This window comes from Sardina pilchardus, chromosome 14, assembly GCF_963854185.1.
Source record: "Sardina pilchardus chromosome 14, fSarPil1.1, whole genome shotgun sequence".
In the NCBI taxonomy this organism is placed as follows: Eukaryota; Metazoa; Chordata; class Actinopteri; order Clupeiformes; family Clupeidae; genus Sardina; species Sardina pilchardus.
This window is the reverse complement of record NC_085007.1, coordinates 17,683,050-17,706,195: the sequence shown is the minus strand read 5'-3', so window position 1 is coordinate 17,706,195 and position 23,146 is coordinate 17,683,050. Positions and strand designations below refer to the sequence as shown.

The following is a 23,146-nucleotide window of genomic DNA, read 5'->3' as shown; positions in this document are numbered from 1 at the left end:
GGAGTTGACAAACTTGACCAGATTTTATAGTAGGAGTGATAAATAGTAATCTGTTCATATTACACCCTACATCTTTGCATATGCTCCGAGTGAAAGTACTCCAAGCATTAAATCTGTAAAGATGGATCACTCGGAGAGCCGCAAATCGAAGGAGAAAACCTTCCTTTTCACATCGGAATCTGTGGGAGAGGGACACTCTGGTAAGAGTGCGGTCCAAAGCCATCGATGCTTTGGTGCGTTCATAAAGTGAAAGTAAGCTCGAGGTTTCATACAATGAAACGTTGAGCTGTTGCTTCTTTGTAGCCTAACAATCTTAAAATAAATCTTAGATAAGATTAGATAAATCTTAAGTTGATTCCTAAGAAAATAAATAATAAGTCCTTAAGATTGTTCTTAAATGCTATTCACCAATAATTTCTTAAGAATTGTCGTAGGCTATTTCAGGAACTTTCCACTTAGATCTAGATAAAAATGCCCTGCACCAGTTACACTAAACGCGATCAAACAACCGTTGGTAAGAGGAAAAGTCATGCCTTCAAGAACTCTCGGTTATCTTAACTTTGAAACGGTGGGATTACTTTCTTGGAATTTTGCCGTTTTTACTAGAAAATAATACTGCCATTTCCATGGATTTTAGGTGTTTAAGAATGAAACGTGTTCTCTGACGTCGACGTGCGCCCGCCGAGTTCTGGCAGCAACCCTTTGGGCTGCGAGTTTTCAGACAGGACTGAACTACCGAAAACAATAGCAGCGAGCTAAAATTGGCAATAAAAGGTTGGCAATAAATGCATAGACCTAAAAGAATAAATGTCGTGAGTAGGCCTACACATAATTGGGCTGACATTTCAAACGAGCTGTCTAAAACGGGTAAATGTGTTTATATTTAAATTCCTTAACCCGGGAATGTATCGTCCCGACTAAACTGTAACGTTTTTAAGACAGGTGCAGGGTTGTCAAACTTGCGAGGAAAATCAAGAATACATTTAGATCTTTGTTTTGCAGCCGAGGCCTATCAGTGCGATATCAGAGAATGTCTGGTGATATGCAGGGAGTCAGGTGACATGCCCTGTCTCGTTTCATGGGTTTAGGCTAGGGGCCTTGATCATAGATATAAAAGCTAGATACCGCATTGGCCGAGGAGTTCTATTAGTGGAATACGTAAACGCGGCGGCCATCTTGGTGGGGGCAAAACGCGTCATAATTGGAACGAACAGCTGGTGTTTCCACAGAGACGGTAAAAGGAAAGGTGTTTCACCCTCGCGGCATTTCAACAGCATGGGCTGTGCGGTCGCTGTAAACAAAGTAGCACTCACAAAAAACTTTTCGGAAGCCGTAACAAAGTCTATATTTGCAATTGCAATTAATTATTATTTAAATTATGGGAGTAAATAAGCGGTCCTTTCTCGGCCCTGACGAATTCATGCATGTAGGGGAGACGTGTAGCCTGTATAATAGCTAATATAATAAGGTAATAATCCCAGGGTAAATGATTAAAATTATGTATTGGGTCCTTCTCACATGGACGATCTACCGTTTCAGTGAGCAAACAGAAACAAGCGGAGCGTTCAAATTCGGCAGAGATACGAGAGAAAGTGCGCATTACAGGCATGTCACTGTTAGATGTGGTAGCCAATAAGCTGTCAGACGCACGTACCTAGCCTGGACTTCGATATGTGCACGAACAAAACATGTCAAACTAGCAACTGATAAAACAGGCAACATCAGTCCATTTTGTAGGCTACAACAGCAGCAATGTCATTATTAGGCTACAGGCGTCGAAGTTAACCGTGGCAAGTTGGCATCTAGCATTATTCAACTTGACTTGACGAACTCCTATGATAGGCAACGTAAATGTCCTATTTACCGTGAATGACGACTCACAACACCACTGTTACTGACTGAGGAAGCTAAGTAGGCTAACGACAACTTATCTAAAGTAGGCTATGTAAGTCTCACGTCTCGCAAGTGATTTTTTTTCCTCTTTCTCTCTCCCTCTCGCAAAAACAGTATTGCATCTAATGCACTGTTAAGCTGCAGTATAGGTTTTGCCAAGTCAAAGAAACTTTTTTTAAAATTAGTCTCCACCAGCTATTTTTGTGTTCAACAAGTCTTTAAGTTATAGAAACATCAACTCCATGAGTTCACCATAATTAATAACATTTGATAGATTCATTAATGTCATGTCAGCATGTCAATTTCCAGAAAGTTGAACTTGCACACTTTGATTAGTTTTAACTTTATGACTGTTTTATTAAAAAATATATTATAAAGACTGTTTTATTAAAAAATATATTATAAATTCAAATACACACAGTTTATCCACCTCGTTTGAGAAAAGAGATCGTAGGAGATACTATTACATTCAAATATATAAAATTAAAATTAAAATAAAAAATTAAAATAATAATAAAAAAAGTTCAACCATGGACAATAACTTCAACCATCATCAAATCATGGAATATGTTCTTGGAACAATTAATTACTATGCTAATACAGTTTTGTAAAAACATTGGAGTTCATAGCCTGGTTATCATCAGCCCACGCTCAATCTTTTGAGATTGAACATTAGTCTGGGGAGGCTGTGCTGTATTTCTACTGCACAAGAGGCGTGATCAATGGTCATAATTCAAATGACTGTACGCTTGGATAGTTCTTCAACCAATCAGACCACGGTCCTGGTGCGTCTGATGGATAAGCCAGGTTGTGATTGGTTCCAGCAAACGTGGAACGGACGCAGGAGAGATAAATGTGCAGGTTTCCAGCCTGCAGGGCGAAATACAATCAGCGACAAATCGGGCTGGGTTGTTCTCCTCTTGAACTCTGATTGAGAGACCTGAAGTAATGAACAAAGAACAAGCGTGTGACAATTGAATATCTAATACTTTTGCAGGGCAGTTGCATTATTAAAATAATTACTTGAGATAATAAGTAACTTCTCTGGACCTCATTTCCAAGTTAGCTAGAGTGATATTTATCAGTGGAGACCGTTTTCAGCACATTTCAACGGTATGTGTCAGCCTGTGCTAGAAAACGGTAGCAGCAGACTGATATTACATAGGTCTGCACTGATGAATATCACACTGAGACAACGGTCTCCACTGATGAATATCACACTGGCTAACTTGGAAATTAGGTCCCATGTCCAATATTCCAAACTACTCCATTAATGGTCATGTGAACAATAGATAAAATGCTTACTTACATCCCATGTATTTGTAAAAGTGGCATCATCCTCGTGGCAGTGGAAAGGAAGGCCACAGAGCGCCACGGCACATCGAATATTTACATCTGAGGATTCCTGCATGTGAAAACATAGTCAAGTGGTCAAGCCGGTAATAATAACTACAAATGTAATTCAATAGGATTACCTTTCTTTAATAGCTAGTACAACTTCTGAAACCAAAGCATTCTTTAATTTGAATACACATTATACAATACATATATTATAACATCATACTTTCTCAGATATGGGTAGCCCAGACTGTCATGGAAAAGGCAGATATAGCATGTATAGACCTAGATAGCCATTACCAAAACGATCAAGATAATTATCTTACTTTAGACTAACTAGCTGAACAACACAGCTGACCAGACCACTACTGTATAATTTCATGGAGTGCTTAAATCTAGCCAACAGTATTTTGGACCATTTCTGAGCTGTGAAATTGATATGAAGTTATTGCAGTATCATCATAACTATTGGTTACATTTCTGAAGTGCAAAAACGTTTAGGCTACAGCACAAATATTTCCATCTATAGATAAGAATAACAAATGTCTAGCAAAGAGCACTAGAGTTATACATTTAAATATTAAAATATAAAAACTATTATTACGGAGGTGAATGCCCCCGGGGGCTTTTGCTCAAGTGCAACTCTGGATCTAGTGACACCCCTGGGTCAGTGTCCCCGTTTTAAGGTTACAAAAAAAGTAAAACGTTACATGTTTTGGACTGGAGGTATTTACGGTTCTGAACTGAAAATATCCAAGGATCCAAGGAATATTGATAGCTTAATCTTAAGAGCATTTACTGACTGAAATGTGCACACACGGTCATAATAAAAGCATGACTGTGGACTAACGGATGAAACATGGCTAGCATGCCGTAAACGATAATGTTGCAGGACCTGTGCCCTGTTATCAAGCAGAGCACCGCTTGCACGTCCAAGTCATTATGTTAAACAGTGCCAACGGAGTTAATTATTCCATATTTTTATGTTTCAGAGAGTTAAGGGAGTTAGTCAGTGATCAAGCAAGTGATGGCAGACAGCAGCCATTCTTCTTAGCTGCTAGCTGGTTCTAACAGGATAAGTCACGTAGCCTAGCCAAATTCAAACATTCGGGTTTAAAACAATATGATAAAGGAAGTGCTTTAAGGTCAACATGCACCACTTAATTTCTCTACTTACGTTTAGTTGTGAGTTTCTCTTCTCGTTGTCCCGTCTTCTTCCGTGCCCTCTTCTTTTCGTGTCTTATGTGGCGTTCGACCCAAACCCTTCGATATAACATGTTCTGGTTCGACCGTTACTATGCGACGGCGCTTAATTTCCGATTCCGGTCGAACGCTTGCCCCCACCAAGATGGCGCCGCCATTTACGTACGTTCTAGAGCCCAATGCGGGATCTAGCTTTATATATCTATGGCCTTGATGGCACAGGCCCTGTCCTAAAACATAACGGCCTAAACTGACTGCAACAAGCCTGTTGGGTTGCCTACAAGATGAGGGACTGTTTGGGGCACCATACAGCATATTTCACTAAATAGGATAATTAAGTGGAAACTTGGACAAGCAATAGCCTATAAAATGGATAAGATAGGCCTTTTCAAAACATTTACAGCAAATAGGCTATATTAATTATTATTGAGAATATTAGGCTATTCTTTCTTTCTTTCTTTCTTTATTATTATTATTATTATTATTCATTAATATACACCAACAATTCTTTGTGTTTGTGTAGATAAAATGTGTGACCAAATTAGTGATGCCGTTCTGGATGCTTACCTGTCTCAGGACCCTGACTCCAAAGTAGCATGTGGTAAGTTTGTTTCAGCCATAGGCTACATTCTGACAAAATTATGCATGCATAGACTATTGATGTTTTACTGAAAACCTATTAATTTAGCTCCTAGCCTTTAAATATACCTTTATACCAAGGTCCTGTCTTCACATTTAGGTCTACATTTGTTATGTTTATGTTTATAATTTTTTGCAGATGTTTCTGTCCAAAGCGAATTGCAATACACTGAAATGAATAGACCTGGTATTAAAGTCATAAAGTCTAAATAAAAATGGCAATTATTATTAGACTAAATAGAATGTAATAAAATATGACATACCAATATATCCATAAACATTGAATCTAGGTTGATATGAGATAAGAAATCAGACACTTGCTTGGACATCATCACTTTCTCAGGAACCATACAATTCTAATTTTTCATTACACTCCGCTTTCATTGCAGAATGCGTGGCTAAGACAGGCATGATCCTTCTGTGTGGAGAGGTGACATCAAATGCAGTTGTTGATATTCAGAGGGTGGTGAGAGATACCATTAAGAAAATTGGATATGATTGTTCGGCCAAAGGTCAGTGCAAACAATGGAATGGTTCACTTGATTGTTTACCCATGAAATAACTTCTCTGGTCTTGTTTAATCTTCATTTCTATTATTATTCTTTTGTGTTTATAAAATATCTTCATTGTCCCTGTATTTACTTTCCTTTTTAGTGCAGCACAACATTACAGACATTTACCTCTCACACAGCTGATGCTCTGATTATTCCCACAGGCTTTGATTATAAGACCTGCAATGTCCTTTTGGCCTTACAACCACAATGTCCTGAAATAACCGACTGTGTGTTTGAGGGGAGAAACGACGAGGATGTTGGAGCAGGGGATCAAGTAAGACATAACTCCTCCCTCGATCCCACCCTCCATTTAATATAAGAAGGATTCGGGATGAATGCCAATTCCTCTGGCCTGTCTTTAGAGTGTAACTGAAGGGTGTTAGAGAGGTAATACCTTGTCTGATTAATAACTGAATTCTTTGACTGAACTCTTAATATGTATTTTATATCTAAGGGCGTGATGTTTGGCTATGCAACAGATGAAACTGAGGAGTGCATGCCACTGACCATTCTCATGGCACATCGACTCAATGCTAAAATGAAAGAGCTGTCTAAAACAGAATGTCCCTGGATTATGCCTGACTCAAAATCACAGGTGATTGATGTACATCGTCTTAAACAGACAGTTATTTCAGTTATTTTGAATCCATCTGCAAAAGAATGACTGCATGCGCCCTCTGTTATATTTTTCATTCACATGTCACATTATATTAAACTTCTAAGTTGTCTATTGACCAAAACATAATTTTGCCATAAACTTACTTTTATGTTCTCTTGTCTTCCGCAGGTTACTGTGGAGTATCGGGAGAACATGGGCTCCACGGAACCCCTCCGTGTTCACACTGTGGTTATCTCAGTCAACCATACCCCTGACATCACTGCGCAGGAAATCAGACTGCAGCTTTTGGAAAAGGTTGTTAAGGCAGTGATTCCAGCCAGATACCTTGACAACAGGACCATTTATCACCTTTTGCCCAGTGGGAAGTTTCTGGAAGGTGGACCAAGGGTAGGTTCAAATAGTTCAGGGTGTTTTGGCATCAGATTCACTGAAAATATGTTGAATGGTATGCCAGCAATTAACAATGTCAAATGTTTGCATCTCATATTTTACTAGGCTTCAACTTGTATGGCATTTTAATATTTTGTCAAGTGATCATGTATCCCATTTCCCATAGAAACACTTTTGTTCTGGAACATATTCGATAGAGAGAAAGAAAGATAGATACTTCATTGATCTCCAAGAGATCTTAATTATTAAGTAATGAAGGACTGATACCATAACACGTACAGTAGGTCCAAGGCCAAGCCTTTGCCTTTTAGACGCCTTCTCAGTTGAGTCCTATTTTATCCAGGCTGATGCTGGCCTCACTGGCAGAAAGATAATTGTGGACACATATGGTGGATGGGGAGCTCATGGAGGAGGGGCGTTCTCCGGGAAAGACTGCTCCAAAGTGGATCGTTCTGGGGCCTATGCGGCCCGCTGGGTAGCCAAGTCTCTGGTGAAAGCAAAGCTGTGCAAGCGGGTCTTAGTTCAGGTGAGACCTCAGTGGGTGCAGGAGTGTCCTGGTCGGTGGGGTCATATACCTTGAGAAAAGAATGGGTTGGTATTTTTGCTGCCACCTCAATAAACCAGCAACACACCAACAAAACAATATACTACTAAAATAATATTATTCTGTATACTGTATAGGGCCTATATATCAGCACTCTGTAGTCATTTACATGCATTGAATTACTGTCTAAATAAAATCAGGCTACTGTTTACCTCTGATAGGTCTCCGTAAAGTTGCTTATGGAGGTTTTGAAACATTCGTTATCTATTTTTGGTAGCTGACTGTAAATACACCCACCCTTGCTTCTGTATACGGGCAAAAACCCAAGAACAGAAAGATATTAATAGATCACTAATTCATGATGAATGATCAATGCTTCTACAAACAAACATGTTCATTTTGCTTTATCTTGTAGATATCTTATGCAATTGGGGTGAGCCATCCTTTATCCATATCTCTTTTTCACTATGGCACTTCTCCATTGGATGAGGATGAGCTTCTTCAAATTGTGAATAAGAACTTCGACTTGAGGCCAGGAGTGATTGTTAAGTGAGTAGGCCGTGTGTGTGTGTGTGTGTGTGTGTGTGTGTGTGTGTGTGTGTGTGTGTGTGTGTGTGAGAGAGAGAGAGAGTGAGTGGAAATATGTACGTATATATATACATGATTAAGTTAAGTATATGTCATTGAGAAGATAACCCAATAACTAAACATTAACAGGTCCCATACCAGCATATTGCTGAAGTACAGTAGCATGACCCTGCAATAAGGGCAAAGTACTTACGCTTCTCAAAGCAGGTTAGCCTATAACATAGAGCAAAGGAATGTGGGATGGGAACATAAAGTTGTTTAATCAATTACATCTGTGACAAACCAAGATTGACGATGGCTATTGACCATTATCCATTCAGTTGTTACAAATTGCAAATTCTCTCTTACCAGTTTATTATGTTTTTCTTTGTAGGGAGCTGGGTCTGAAAAAACCCATCTACCAAGCCACTGCCTGCTATGGACATTTTGGAAGAGATGAGTTTCCGTGGGAGAAGCCAAAAACCCTTGTACTCTAAAATATCAAGAAATAAAATTCCCAATAAGCATAAATCATTTCTAATGAGTTGCACACTAGGCCTAGCCTGGGTGTACCCATCCTGCCTTGCGTGGACCAATCACAGAACAGGGGAGAAAGCAACACCATGATGAGCTATGCACAGACGCATTTGATAGACATCTGTGGTGCCCAATGAATGGATCTGTGCATTTTTTTCAAATACAAGAAAATGAATGTCTGGTTGCCTGACCACGTCTCATTTGAGAAGTGGTAGGCACTAGCCAGGCTACACTAGGCCTACATTTTATAAACTATGATTTAAGGCACATTTCAGGGAATGTCTAATAAGGGACTCTGCCTGGTACATTTTGTCTTAAGAAGCATGTTAAATTGTATGATATGAAATAAGAAACACTATTGTGCAACTGCAGTATATGGGCCCTATTGGTTTTTATTTGTTCTACTTCTTGATGTAAATTATTTGATCCAGCCACATTGTCTATATGTAGGCTAGTGAAATCATGCACCTTTAAGATTAAATCATTATTACCTTGAAATGCACCTTTAATAGGTCACTTGCTGCGTTTACATGAGAGCTTTAATTCCGAATAAAACCAAGTTAAATCGGAATAAAAGTTAATTCCGCTTTAAAAGAGACCATGTAAACGCTTATTCCGCTTGAAAATGATTATTCAGAATTAAACTTAATTCCGATTTAAGTGGTTGGTTTATTCCGATGTTAAAGCGGAATTAACCCCCCTCCTTGATCATGTAAACCTTTATTCCGATTAAAAGTTTATTCCGTTTGTTTGGCGCATGCTCGTACAAGGAGGAAGAAGAAGCGCATGCTCGTTTCATGGTTAATTCGGCTCCGTCTTCTTCCCCCCTTCTCCGACAGTCTTCTCCTCCTCAGCTAGCAAACGTGAAGCTTGACAATATTCTCGAGCTGCTGGCTAAATAGTAGGCCTATTATCAGAGTTACTGTGAAACCCGTTTTCATTATGTTATTGTCCATGCTGTAACGTTAACCCGAGATGACAAAAAAGTTGCTAGCCAGCTAAAGTTTGTTTTCTTCCGGTAGACCTTATTAGTCTACGTTCATGCGCCGCCTGTCCAATCGGAACCCTTCCCGACCCCCAGACGTTCAGCAGAATACAATAAAGCGTAATTAACGTATGTTCCATGTAAACGCCAATTCGGAATTATTATTTCCATGTAAACTCGAAGGAGAATATTTTAATTCCGATCTATTTAATTCTGAATAAACTAATTCAGAATTAAAAACATCATGTAAACGTGGCCACTGCCTATTGCCACTGTAACAATATCCGTTAGGCCCTTTCTTGTAGGCTACTGTATGTTATGCCTCACTGGATACGATCTGTAGAGCCATCTTAAATTGATTGTAGTATACTCAAATAATGACATTTGAAAATTGTAGGCCTAGATGCACCATCATTTGGAATGTCAATCATCATGTCAGTGTGGGTGAGGAAACGTAGTCTAGGCCAAATATGATATGATTTTTAGTTGAGTGTTGGACATAGAAATGTAAAGCTGTATTATCGGTCAGTCAGTGATACATTATTCGAATATGTTGACCAGTCTCCACTTCTAACGTCGACGACTTTTAATTTGAAGATGCCAAACCAGAGAGGAGGGTCGGTCTGCGGCATGGGCGTTACATATGTTGCAAGAAACTCCCCAATTAGGCGTTCCTGTCGTGAATAGTCAACCAATCAGAAGGAGCTTTGCACTGCATTCTGGGAAATGCTTAATTTCCGGAGTTTGACTTCCTTTTATCAGTTTGTAAAAGTCCTCTGAAGTCCTCGTCGAAGCCACGGAGAAGCTACGATAGCAGAGAAATTGCAGCTAAACCGATGAGACGTAAGTAACTTCTATATCTATAACTATGTCTTATACTACCATTTAAGCAATTCCAGCGTTATATTAGAATATGGGTAGCAAGGCGAAAGTAAGCAGAACGGAGGAATAGATTGTTTGCTTGTGATATGGTGCTTGTTTGTTTGTATGAAAATATGTAGGCCTACTTAAAATGATACGTGATAAAATTAGTCATCGTGTTTATGTGGTAACGTTAAAAGCATGCCAGCAACGCACATTGTTTTCAACTAAACCCATATAAAGTGAAGACGTAACGTAGGCCTAACTAAATTCGGTACTTTGGGGTTACCTGTGGCTGCGGCTGTTGAGTGGTGAACAGGTGGCCTGTTGATTTGGTGCGTTTTAAACGGCCTCAAAAATGGTTACAGTTAACACCAAATTACCCTAAATTCTGATTAGAGTGACTGTAGTGGAGCTGAATCGAGCTGAATTTGTTTTGGCTATGCCGAAGATCCTTGCAATGATGTGATGCATATGCTACATGAGTGATGCCATAATTAAAAACCAAAAGGTTCATTTGTTATGTTCCTATTGACATAAAGAATTATTGAGAGTTGTCATGTAAAACAAAGACATCTAGGAGTTCTACAACGTTTGACCAGTACAATTACTAATACTGTATTCATAGGTTTCATCAGGTCCCTTTACACAGGTGTATACAATCAAGCACCTTGATTATGAATGCAGACTGCATGGTGCTTGATTAATACACCTGTGCAAATGGACTTGAATTCATGGGTTTCATCAGGTCCCTTTGCACAGGTTTATTAATCAAGCACCATGCAGTCTGCATTGATAATCAAGGTGCTTGATTGTATACACCTGTGGAAAGGGACCTGATGGAAATCCATGAATAGTCAGTTTGACTTTAGAGGCCTGTTAGTTGATCACTACTAGAATCTTAGCAGAAGTTGGATAATGTTCTCTAATAAGTTAATGTTCTCCATATGTCTTCCTATCACTGCAGTTACATTCTTCCATACTGTCTAGCGGTCGGAAGCCGCAATTACGAAGTTGTTCAGACCCAGGATGCACGCTGCTCCACTGCCCTTTCTGCCTAGAGTACAAGGGTGACTATGCCAGGGTGGAAACGCACATGCAGAGCCATTTGAAAACGGTGGTACATTATGGAGGTATGTATGAGATTGATAGTTAAGCCCTTAGCCCTGTATCATGGTCTTCTATGAAACTGTATGGATTGGTTCTGAAATTACAAAAGGTTCTGAAAGTAATGTTATTAGTAATGAAGTGAAGTTGCCATTCAATTGTTTCATGTAACGTTAGCAGGCTATTTGATGTTTATATCTATTTCTTATTTAATTATTCTTTTGTTGTTCAGAATATGTGATCTACAAATTATTCTTTTGTTGTTCAGAATATGTGATCTACAAATACAAATGCACACACAGGCCAAGATTTTGTTTTACTTTTATTTATTTTATCTTGCATGGCCTGCAGAAGTTTCTGTGTTTGTTCTACAACAAAGTATTGGCGAAATCTACAGGATTGCGCATTTGCACATTTGTTCTCTAACAAAAGTTGGGGAAATGCATGCTTGGTGCTTAAACTGTTATGAAACATGAAAAAAGTTGATCTCTTCTGGGTTTGTCCTATAATAAAGTTTAGGCTACTTTGCAAATAAATGGTTGTTGTGTCTTTATTGAACAATCCATATTGAGTATGAACTTGAGCTATGCTGTCTGATTACATAATGCTCCATATACCTTAAACACATTTGCTCAATGACCAGGATATTAATCAATATTTTTAATTTGTTGGGATACACAGCCTGGGAATAGTGAAAGACATTTGACTGTAGTCAGCCTATGGACTACTTCATCGGAGAGGGTGCTGCAGGGATGGAGGATCAATGGGGAGGGGGGAATGATGTGTTAGGTTTGTGTATTGTTGAGCTAAATCCTTGTAAATGCAAAGCAATATTATGAGACTGTAATGCTTTGCCAGCTGATTTGTGACTCACAAAGGAGTGAAGGGAAGACACTACTGCAGCATTTTTGTGTCCAATATTGTATTGTACAGTAGGCCTATCCTACAATCCACTGTCTGGTACAGAAACACCACACAGGCTGAGAGAAGGGCTCTACAACATGTTATTAAGTCTGCAGAGAGGATCATAAGAACAAAACTTCCCTCTATAGAAAACATGTATGCACAGCGCTGCCAGAAGAGAGCAGAGAGAATCATCAAAGACTCCTTTCACCCAGCTCACTCTCTGTTCAGACACAAACACTGCACATACAACTTGTGACAAACCTGTAAACATGTGGAATATGGGAAAGGTGCAATACTACAAAGGGGAATAAGGGCAATATGCAATATATTATACTGTACTGTATATGGGACTACATGCAAGGCTAACAAGGGGACAATGTGCAATACTTTGTCAGTGTAATGTGGAGATTATGTGCAATACTAGGGACAATGTGCAATATCTTGTGCGATACTATTAATGGGACAATGTGCAATATTAATCAGGTGCAATATTGTTAGTGGGACAACTGTGCAGCAACAATGTGACTGAGTAATATTCTAACAGTGGAATGTGGGGATCATGTGCAATATCAATATTATTATGGGAAAATGTTTATATCTTGTGCAATATGGAAATCCGGTGCAATATCAATGGGACAACTGTGCAATATCTAAACTGCAATATGAGAAGTATGCACTTGTATCCACATGGGACAGGGTGCAATATCTTGGATGTGTGACACTTGCGCACGCACACACACACACAAACACAGTCTCAGGGACGCAGGGTTTGCACTGTAGGCTACTGTAGCACTTAAACTACTCTGCCTCTGTGGGACTGTAGGCTATTCTTAGACTGGGTACACAGTATAATTTGACGTCAATGTTTGCCTGATGTCTTGTATGAATCATGTTTTTGTCATGTATGCTCTTAAATATTTGTCATGTCTGCTTTTAAATATTTGACTTGAAGGGCCTGCACAAGAATTCCAATTTGTCTATGGTTTATGCACAAATGGCCAATAAAGAACTGACTTTTGACAATTCAGTAGCATGGTGCTTATGCAGTGGTAACTTTATGAATATCGTTTTTTTCGTATCCAAATAATTGCATTAACTGTAGGCGTTGATGTGTAATTATTATAGGAATACTGTCGTGATACTGCAGTACAATACATTTTTTTCGTAACGGATAATCTATTTAACAAGTAGGCCTACAACAATGCACTGCACAACCATTTTCAACTTCTTCTGCTGGATTGCGTTTAAACTTTCTGCTTTACTAAGTTTGGTTCAATGCTAATGGAAAGCGGGCTGTGCCTTTACTTTGACATACATGTTAGATCGGATGTTAAAGAAGAAAAGGGGGTGTTTCCGACTTAGATAGAAACGCCTATTTATGTTTCCGCAGACCGACGATATTCAAACCAGAGGGCTTTTACTGTCCATGGACTGACGCCAAACTAATGTTGTTTTTCCGGCAAACGGCATGACGTATACCGCAGTTCCTGAAAGATGTCTGCTGTTAGCAAGCCGTATGCCAGTCTTTGCGCCGTGGCAATTTTATTTGCTTGCTGTATGTCATGGAAACACTCCATAGTCGGTATGCTAACATTTCTGTTGACGTTCACACTGCATATTAATTGAAAACATGTGTTGTGGTAACTGTTTGTCTACCCATTCATGTCTAGCCCACTAACAGTAACCTGGGTGCATGAATGTAGCATTTACACAGGTGTAATTTTGATGACCGTCATCTGTCGTAGGTGTGAGGGATGCCCTCCTTCTGGCAGGACGAACCTTTCTGCTGTTGTGTTCCATCACCTTTGCATTGTACTTGTATCCGCGAATGAAAGTCGTCCTTTTCCCACCAACAAGTCAAGAGGAGACCGAGGGTCAGGAAACATTTTCTGTTTCATTTTTGTAACGTTTATGTTAAGCCGAGATTAATTCTTAATTTGCCCAGTGGAAATATGTTTTAGTCTCTGTCTACTGCACTCTACTTATTTCAAAACATTCAGGGCTCTAGTCTGGCGATCTAAAACGCATGGTCAGTGTCAGTGACGAAAAGCTCATACAAAAGGGGTGTCCACCGTCCACATTTGGGGTGGTTTTGTTAACAAATGTCAGGTTGTTCTTATGTTTCTCAATCAGTCATGGATGTCTTGGGTGTAACATCCCTTAAAACAATGAGAATGACATCTGTCATTCCCTTTATCAGTAGCAGCACAACTTCAAACAGCAAATAGCGCATCATATTTTGATAGTCAGCAGTGCATTTTAAGGAATCCTTGCATGCGAGACCATGTGGAACAGGTAGCCTATTCCACTAAACCATGTGGAACAGGTATTCCACTAAACTCAGTAGTGTAGCCTAGGCACATCTGTAGGCTACTCGTCTATTATTTCATTGGCAAAGTTAAACTAACTCCACCGTGATATCATATTCAACTTCAAAGCAGTTTTACACAGTTAATTTCACTATTTACTGGGGTTACAATCAAATATATAGCCTTAGAAAGCATCACTTACCACTTGATGTTTGAATGACTTAATTAATACAAATCCAAAGGCTTTTTTATCCTGCAGAGAAGTTGTTTGGAACTGCTTACTAGGGCTGGTCACATCTCGTCACAGTGCGTCCTCAGCTGTGTTTTTAGATGCGCCTATCGCTGTATAACTTGGTTAGCGGCGTAATGATTTTTAGAGGGTGTAAGATAGCGGTTTGGATCATGGTGCATGATTTTTGGATCATGCACCAGACCACACCTTCTGCCACACCCCTGTGCACAAGGCTTCATAAGAGTGAAGTGCATGGCACAAAATTTGAGTGTAAGATGGGAATAAGCTTTGCTTGCGATAAGAATAAGCGCTGCACCACGTTTCTGATCGTCAAATAGAGCCCACAACCTTGGTCATGTCATACAACTTATCCAATCTGTGATCTTAGGCCAGAGTCAAGAGCTGATGTGTAGTGCCGTGTCATGCATCTGTCAATCACGTTAACTGAGAGTTGATTACTTTCCCTCAGGACCAGAGGATGCTGAAGCAAGGCTTAAACAAGACATTGCCAGATTGGAGCAGCAGGAAAAGTTAAACAATAAGGTAGTCATCTAGGTCAACAGTCTAAGAAATGTACTCTGATACATTTGCATGGACTACTGTTATTACCGTATGTGAGACTGTTGCATTTCCTCATGCTGTATTGAGTAGGCTTATAAACCTGGAGCATATTCGTTCAGACAAACTTATGTCACAGACCATTTGGAGGTGCTAACAATATCAGATTTTTGGTTGATTTGACCATCAGTTAACTTGGAAACAGGCACTTTACTTTGGATGGTCAATAGTAATACATCATAGGAGTGATTAACGTCAAAAAATCTTGACTGGTGTAAATTCAACATCCGATATGTTTAGTTTTCTAAAGACGTCAAATAGCCCGTTATAGTTAGCAAATTGATATCCAAGGAGGCACAAGTGAACATACATGGATGGCTATAAGAAGAACCTACCTTTCATTATACAACTAAACACAACAAAATACTTTCATAATGCTTGAGCCAGCTCCTTACTATGTGATCTCAATGGTGATGCAGCATTTGTTTGCACCTCCAACAGCATGGCACACCTGGTTACTGCCCCAAAACGCCCTGAAATGCCCACAAATGCCTCTATGGTTGTGTGAAAGAATAACCTCTTTCAGCATGTCTTTCATTTCATTGATGTAGGCCTCTCACTATCAAGAGAATGTGCAAAAGCCAAAGCAAGAGGCTCGTCTGAAAAAGAAAGAGGAAAAGTTTTATGCCATGACTGGAGAGACCTGGAAACTGACTGAAGGACAACAATTAGGGGTGATGTGAATGGATATGAAGAATTGTATGTAATATATTGATGCACATACAGTATGTTGTAACCCCTCATACAGTGGCTTGAAGTGGGCCGGAATGCAAGAATACCTGCAATTATGCATCTCATACACACTTGTTCACATTGTTTTGGCTACATACAGTCATGGTTGAAATTGTTGGCACCCCATGCTAAAGTTGACTAAAAAGAGGAATATAAAATCATCTTTTGGAAATTGATTTTAATGGCTTGGTTAAATTCCCATAGGGTTACATAGGGGTGCCAATATTTTTGACCTCGGTATTTTGGGAAGAACATTTATTTATTTATGATACATTATTCATTCACAAAGAAAATTGGTGTCCTTAAAGGTTGGATTTTTCCTAATTTTATTACTTAAGCCATTAAAATCAATTTCCAAAAGATGATTTGATATTCCTCTTTTTAGTCAACTTTAGCATGGGTGCCAACAATTTCAACCATGACTGTACTAGATCATTCACTCAACACAGAAACACAATGCACAGCAGTACAGCTCACTCAAATATTTGCTTGGTCCAGGAAGGAGAGTTGGATGACCAGGAGGACATTGAAGAGCAGGAGGAGTTAACAGCCCAGCAGAGGGCCATCCGAAGGCGAAAGCTACCAGCGATGGCGTTCCAGGGACCTGCCAAAAAAGACCCCCCTTTGGCTAAAAGAGTGAGTCTACACACATATTTGTTTAACTGCTAACATCTGCCATAACCCCCCCCAATCCCCCCCCCCCCCCTTTAATGTTCGTCTATTAAATAATGGCACATTTATATTACTAGCTTGACATATGATTCTTGTCCAGTGATATTAAACATTACATGTGAAAACAATAAACAGGCAAATCTAATAGTCCAAAGAAATGGGTTATGATGCATAGTAATTTCCATCTCATTCTACAAATTATGTTTGTTTTCATCTAGTTTTGATAAGTTTTAATTTGGTGAACATTCAGGAAAATATTTGTTAATATTCTTCTTGATTTAGGTTATTGTTTTGCCAGACGAACCACCAGTAGATGCAGAAGGGGTGAGCATGTCCAAAACTACTGCTACTTCTTCTACCATGACTCAACTGAGAAAGAAATGTCTGTGTAGCCTATAGTGGTTGTCACGGTGTCAGATGATGGAGTTAACTTGACTGTACTAATATACCAGCACAAAATTGTCAATAATGTTATAAAATGTTATAATGGTAGCCTATAAAAAGAATCTAATACACATTTATTTATCTATTTATTTGTCTATTCTTTCCAACATATGAGTCACTTAACATCTCTATTGTATTTTTCCTTTCCAGGTTGTAAATGTGGCATTAAGATGTCTAAGCGGAAGAATATTAAAACGGAGATTTCTGAAGTCTCATCCATCTACTGTGAGTTACAGTTTTTTTTTTTGCAGTCAACAAAGCTTTGTGAAAGCATGTTATGATTGACAAAGTGCAGGTGTTTATAATATCCTTCAATTCATTTTGTTTCCGCATATTGACATGTTAAGGCTGCTGTCAATAACCTGACTTTCGCCAGATCCTGTAGTTCGCTGTCTGCTTCACACAAGGATCTGGGACTTCTCGATAGGAGATGTATTTCTGAAGGCGGGTCCTTGTAAAACATCCTCGCATGTGATTCGATAAACCACTTGCCTGTTATCTTGAATGACGTGCTCGGCTTCTTCAAGCTCTTGCCAAACCCGGTCGGTAGAAGAGTAAAAACATCCTTGCCACCAAAAAATGTCTTCAAAACTATTCTCTGTTAATCTTTTAAAGAATGAATACTCGATAGATTCGACAAAACGGTTGAAATAGCAGAATCAATGTCAGCACAAGACTCCTCGCTGCGTGCCGCCATTGTTATTTGAATCAAACACTCGCTTCGGCGCTCCTGATTGGTTGCTTATTTTTTGATCACTGGCCCAGGGGTTTGGATTGCCCTCGCGTCCAGACCCTTGTGTGGAGCTCAGCGAAACGCCTCTGGTGGAGCATGGCGGAACTACAAGGGTCTGGCGAGAAGTGTTCTGATGAAATACATACAGTGCATCACCTAGCAAGCTAGCTTTCATCAGTGAGAACCATGCTGTTTTGACAACTGTGTTGTTTGGCAAATATTACAGCTCCTGCCATCTAGTTTTAGACAAAAAAACCTAATAGGTCTAATACTTTTTCTCATCCAGATCTAGAATTACATGACAGGAATTCATGACCTTTTCCAAGTTTTTGTTCAACTTAACACTTAGCTGAATTTGAATTAAAAGTCAAACAATGTTTTATAGGTTCTTGTGGACTGGATGTTTAAGAGTGGTTACCATCCAGCAGTGTATGCCATTTGTGAGCCCTATCCACGACGACCATTACAGACTGAGGAACACCTAACATTGGCGGATGTTGGTATTGTAAGGAACTCTGTGCTCAATGTGGAGGAGAAAGACCCATCCACAACATAAGGAATTACACCTCTCCAAGACACCCAAGGAAACACTTATTGGTCACATAAAAGTGTATTTTTGTGTCCAGGTGCCGCACTAATAATCCTGTTTTAAGTGCCATGTCACAATGATGTCCTCTGTGACTTTAAGGCTTTCAAGGACATTTTGTCATACTTATTATTTAGCAAGTCATATACGGCAATAACGGGGTGAATTATATGGTTTTCATTTAGTGCATTATTATGGTTATGGTCATGTTTATGGTTACAGTTATGGTTATGGTTATGGTTATTGCTGTTTGGCAGATGCCTTTGTCCAAAGCGACATACAAATGAGAACAATACAATAATGAATTTCAGACAGTAGGGTGAATAGCAATATAAACAATAAACCATATCAATTCAAGCAATAACCTAATGAACATAAATAATTAATATGAAGGAGAATAGCTTATAAACAATAAAGTGTTTCATTCAAACATGAAAAACAAAACAATACTATGTTATACAAACCATAACGCATAAGAAGCGCTTAATAGACTAAGTGCATGTTGAACAGATACGCCTTAAAGCCTACCACAACCACACACATAAAGATAATCGGGCTGATTTTGCCCCGATTTTCCCCCTTCCGACCAAAGACAGAAAACGACCGAATATCTTAAGCTTTTATCTTAAACTTTTAACATTATCTTATGAGATTCTCTTGTAGTGTGTGGTGTGTTAAGAGTCAAAATTCCCCCGACAATTGCCTCGGAAAATGTTCGGCGCGATAATCGGAAATATTAAACATGTTCAATATTTGCGACTGGAAATCCTGTAGTGTGTGTGGAGTGCTCCGAGGGCAGCCAAGCACACCACACACAACACGATCAAAGCTGTTCAATCAAAGATTTTTTTTTATCTTCAAAAAAAATAATCTTTTACTAACCTATATCTAATATAAATATTGTCACTTCATGGACCGCTGGGATGTATGTGTATGATTGTATATGTATGTAATGTAAGAATGTATGTTAAGTGTTTTGGTGTACTATGTATGCTTTTACTGTACCACTACCTTCTCTGTGATCTTTGGGCCCCCGCCTATAAGCTTCCCTAGCTTCTTTGGGGGACCCATTCACTTTACCCATTTTAAGTTTATAACCCTACTGTAATATTTTGTTCGAAGTGGTATTGTGAATAAACTAAACTAAACTAAAACTAAACTGGGGCCTCTCACAGATAAAAAAAAAAATCAGTTGAAATTTATAAAATCTTTTGTACCTCTGTGTACCGCCCTTAAGACCCCTCTTGAAAGATCATACTCATACATCATCATATAATACACTCGAGGGCTGAGAAGCAAGAGGGCGTTAAGTGACATTTCACCAACTTTACAGGAGAGCCAAAACAACTCTAACTGCTTCTGTATGTCCACATACATATCCAATAACTTTGTATTTATAAATATTTAACTTATAATTTTGTCAGTTTCGAAAGAGCTCATCAAGAGCTTTCAGGTGATATATAACTCAATTTTGACCAAAATGTCACTTACGCCCTTTTGCTTCTCAGCCCTCGCACTGATCTAATAGTTAATAGTGTCAGAGATGTCAGGAATTTCCATTACTTTTGGTACTGATTTAAACAAGAAAAAGTAATATTTTTTCTGTTTACTTGAGAAAGGTCAAGCAACTCACCAACCTCTACATTTTTATCTACTCTGACCACAAAGATCCATCATTAAAGATGTATCACTGAAACATTTAAGGTCTGCCATTCCAAATACAATTTCTATCTGATACCCTTATACCTGTAGAAGGAGATTACATACCGGACATGACCCGGTTTGCAGAGGCCAGACTGTCTAGGCTTAAGGTGGAACTGTGTGTTCTGTAATTTTTGTGCTTGCTTGACATGGTAGTTGAGACCTGACATGCACAACAGATCCTATCAGGTTAATAACAGTCCGTGCAGAGACATTTCTGCACTTTCCATCAGGACTCCATTTACAGTAATTGCCAACGATCTATTGTGTTTGATCCGTTGGACTGGATGCCTGGAATATTATATTTAGACCATCTGTTTGTATAGGATGTTGGATAATTGGTGCAGGTTTGTTTTTTGAGTTTTTTTTTATCAAGTTCCAGTAGAGTAGACTAATGTCTTCAGGTGCTTTATGATCTGTCCTGCTCTGCTGTGCACAACCTTTCAATGTTTCTATTTTTAATAAATACATTTTGTATCAGTTTCTATTGTGATTGCTTATAGAATATCATCCATATGGATGCACATTATCATAGCCTGCATACTACTTGAGTGTGATTGTGTATTTTACTATGCATTCAAACACTAAAGAAGGCAATCAGATTCACAACACACAGAAAAGGATGCACAAATATGAAGACTACATTCATTCAAAGCCCTCCTTTTCCCTTTCCGTCCGGAACCTCAAGGTCAGACATTTTGACTATTCCTCATATAATTCACACAGGGCTGGACCAGAGCCCGTCCCTTATTAGACATTCTCTGGCTGGACTGGGACAACAAATCGGCCCTGGCATTTTTGGCTCAGGCAGCCCACACCCACCATGATTGGTCAGACACACTCCCTGCAGACAGTCCACTTAAAATGTGTGCATTGCCATGAGTTGCCTAGTGTTCTGTGCTCCTATTTTTGGATCTTTCAAGAGGGTTCTCAAGACTTACTGTATCTGTTCAGATTACAGTTAAAAATAACTAATTGATTTTTAGAGTTATGATTTGTATATGTATGGCATGTGTTTGTTGTTTTATCATTGACACTGTATTGCCATCATTGTTATTCACTGTTAGACTTAACTGTAATTTCCCAGTATGCTTACCACAAATGACCAGTAAAATACCATAACTTTATCATCACAGTATCACTACTGTATTTTGCATTGCATTATGGGCATTTTGATGACATTTCATATAATTGATGGTAACTTACTGGGAAATAGGTGGTTTGTGGTAGCACTACTGTTAATAGGTATGGGTATCAATTACTGGAAAACACATTTACAGGCTACTGTAGAAGACTACTTACAGTAAGTCACTGGCAACAAAAATACAATAAAAAGTCTAAGGGAGGGTCCGAGAGTTACTGCCCCGGGAAAATTCTTGCTGTTAAACACATCATTTTGTCACCACCGACGTTGTATTTGGTTGTATTTGTGCTAATACGGACAATGAACCAATGGGCCACTGTCAGCACCGGTGCAGCCAAAAAAATCTAATTAATTTGATTGGGCCATGCCAGTGTCAGTATGGAAAATTAACCTGTCAGCCGCTGTCAGCCCTTTGTGGGCCTGAGCTGTCAGGAAAAAATATATACATAGACAGAGCCTACATCGGCGAGGCGGCCCAAAAGTATGTCGGACCACCGAGAAAATGGCCAGTATGCCAGATGACCAGTCCAGCCCTGCCTAACTAATCATACTGTTCAATTGTTTTTGATTATGTGCAGAAGCCATGCACCTGCACCTGCTGCATACTCTATTGGAGCTCAGATGCGCCATGTTCCTTTTTGTTAAGTTGAGCAAAACAGCGTAAATTCAGTCAGTCAATCTAAAATATTTTCCCTTTGATGATGTCAGCCATGTAAGAGAATTGAGTCTCTATTACTCCCTCAGAGTACCATGTTTTGAGTCCCAATGTGACAGTATCCTGTAAGATTCAGTTGCTGATGTATAGTTTGTAAAGTATAGTTTTGTGTGAAATAGTTGTTTCGAACTCAAATTAATTTTGTTGGTATATATTTCCAATTATATGACAATTGTGTAGCCTGACCAACTTTTTAAATGGTTCACTGTTAAATTAACTAAATGTACTGCATAGCGGTACACAATATGTCTGTCGCTTAGTCCTGTACATCCTCTCCCACTTGTCACGCTTGTCAATTTGACTCCATCTCCTGCTCCATCCCCTACTCTTTCAACTTTTGTGTATGCTTGTATGTACATGCCTGTGTGTGCGTGTGTTTGCATGTTTGTGTGTGTCAGTGTGTGTGGATGCGTCTGTGTCTGCATGTGTGTGTGTGTGTGTATGTCAATTTGTGTGTGTCCAGTCTGACCAATATGGGATTTTGGAGGGTGATACTGATTTTGCTATTTGATTTGTTCAAAAACAAATATCTATGATATATGATATGATATATCAGCCAATAGTAATTTTTAACAAACACAATGCAAAAATGTTCTTTCATGACAAGGTTCTAATTAAGTTGGCATTATGTATTTGAATAGGCCTAGATTCCTAACGAAAAGCTCTTCATATACAGTAATTTATATTTTTGAGAAAGTGTGTGTGTGTGTCTCTGCATGTGTGTGTGTGTGTGTGTGTGTGTATTTGTGAGAGACAGTGTGTGTGACAGTCTTGCCTCGTAGCTCTTCTTATCCCCTTACCACCAGCAACCCTTAGCTCAACACCACCATCCACAGGCCGATGGGTGTTTGTATAGTCAAATAAAATATATTACTTTATACCCCCTCATGGATGAAATTACATGAAACTTGCCATACCTCTAGTCTAGAGGATGTCAAGTTAATCATACACATGCAATTTGGTGCAGTTCAGAACATCTCAACTGAATATAAGGCCGATTAAAGCAATATAATATTGCACTTTCATTTTTTTGCCGAGGGGGGTTGGGCGGGTGCAAATCACAAATGAGTGGTCATGGGCTAGGTTGATGTGGGCCCTTAGGACCAACATGCCATAA

General features: G+C 39.1%; 2 protein-coding genes and 1 long non-coding RNA gene across 4 annotated transcripts; all 3 read left to right on the top strand.

The window, feature by feature from the left end:
* Positions 1–19: 19 nt before the first annotated feature.
* On the top strand, positions 20–8,652 carry mat2al (methionine adenosyltransferase II, alpha-like). Of its 2 annotated transcripts, XM_062555098.1 has the most exons (9): positions 20–200; positions 4,958–5,035; positions 5,463–5,585; positions 5,789–5,901; positions 6,082–6,222; positions 6,415–6,633; positions 6,980–7,162; positions 7,596–7,729; positions 8,142–8,652. In XM_062555098.1, the coding sequence occupies exons 1-9, from the start codon at positions 122–124 to the stop codon at positions 8,242–8,244; spliced, it is 1,173 nt and encodes a 390-aa protein (XP_062411082.1). In that variant the 5' UTR covers positions 20–121; the 3' UTR covers positions 8,245–8,652. The 2 variants fall into 2 exon arrangements, with proteins under 2 accessions (XP_062411082.1, XP_062411083.1); XM_062555099.1 differs by lacking the exon at positions 8,142–8,652 and having other exon boundaries at positions 7,596–7,733.
* A 1,403-nt stretch (positions 8,653–10,055) lies between these two features.
* Positions 10,056–11,773, top strand: LOC134101073 (uncharacterized). Its single transcript, XR_009941344.1, has 2 exons — positions 10,056–10,112; positions 11,098–11,773. It is a non-coding gene; the product is annotated as an uncharacterized LOC134101073 (long non-coding RNA).
* Positions 11,774–13,551: 1,778 nt separating this feature from the next.
* On the top strand, positions 13,552–20,652 carry ubxn8 (UBX domain protein 8). Its single transcript, XM_062554728.1, has 8 exons — positions 13,552–13,725; positions 13,889–14,017; positions 15,154–15,227; positions 15,854–15,976; positions 16,533–16,670; positions 16,989–17,030; positions 17,301–17,375; positions 18,269–20,652. The coding sequence occupies exons 1-8, from the start codon at positions 13,638–13,640 to the stop codon at positions 18,437–18,439; spliced, it is 840 nt and encodes a 279-aa protein (XP_062410712.1). The 5' UTR covers positions 13,552–13,637; the 3' UTR covers positions 18,440–20,652.
* The last annotated feature ends 2,494 nt before the right edge of the window (positions 20,653–23,146 follow it).

Coding starts and splice junctions, on each gene's coding strand:
- mat2al (XM_062555098.1), top strand. CDS start 122: ATGGATCACTCGGAGAGCCGCAAATCGAAGGAGAAAACCTTCCTTTTC. Junction 201..4,957: donor TGTGGGAGAGGGACACTCTG/GTAAGAGTGCGG, acceptor GTGTTTGTGTAG/ATAAAATGTGTGACCAAATT. Junction 7,163..7,595: donor GCAAGCGGGTCTTAGTTCAG/GTGAGACCTCAG, acceptor TTTATCTTGTAG/ATATCTTATGCAATTGGGGT.
- ubxn8 (XM_062554728.1), top strand. CDS start 13,638: ATGTCTGCTGTTAGCAAGCCGTATGCCAGTCTTTGCGCCGTGGCAATT. Junction 13,726..13,888: donor ATGGAAACACTCCATAGTCG/GTATGCTAACAT, acceptor CATCTGTCGTAG/GTGTGAGGGATGCCCTCCTT. Junction 17,376..18,268: donor TGAAGTCTCATCCATCTACT/GTGAGTTACAGT, acceptor AATGTTTTATAG/GTTCTTGTGGACTGGATGTT.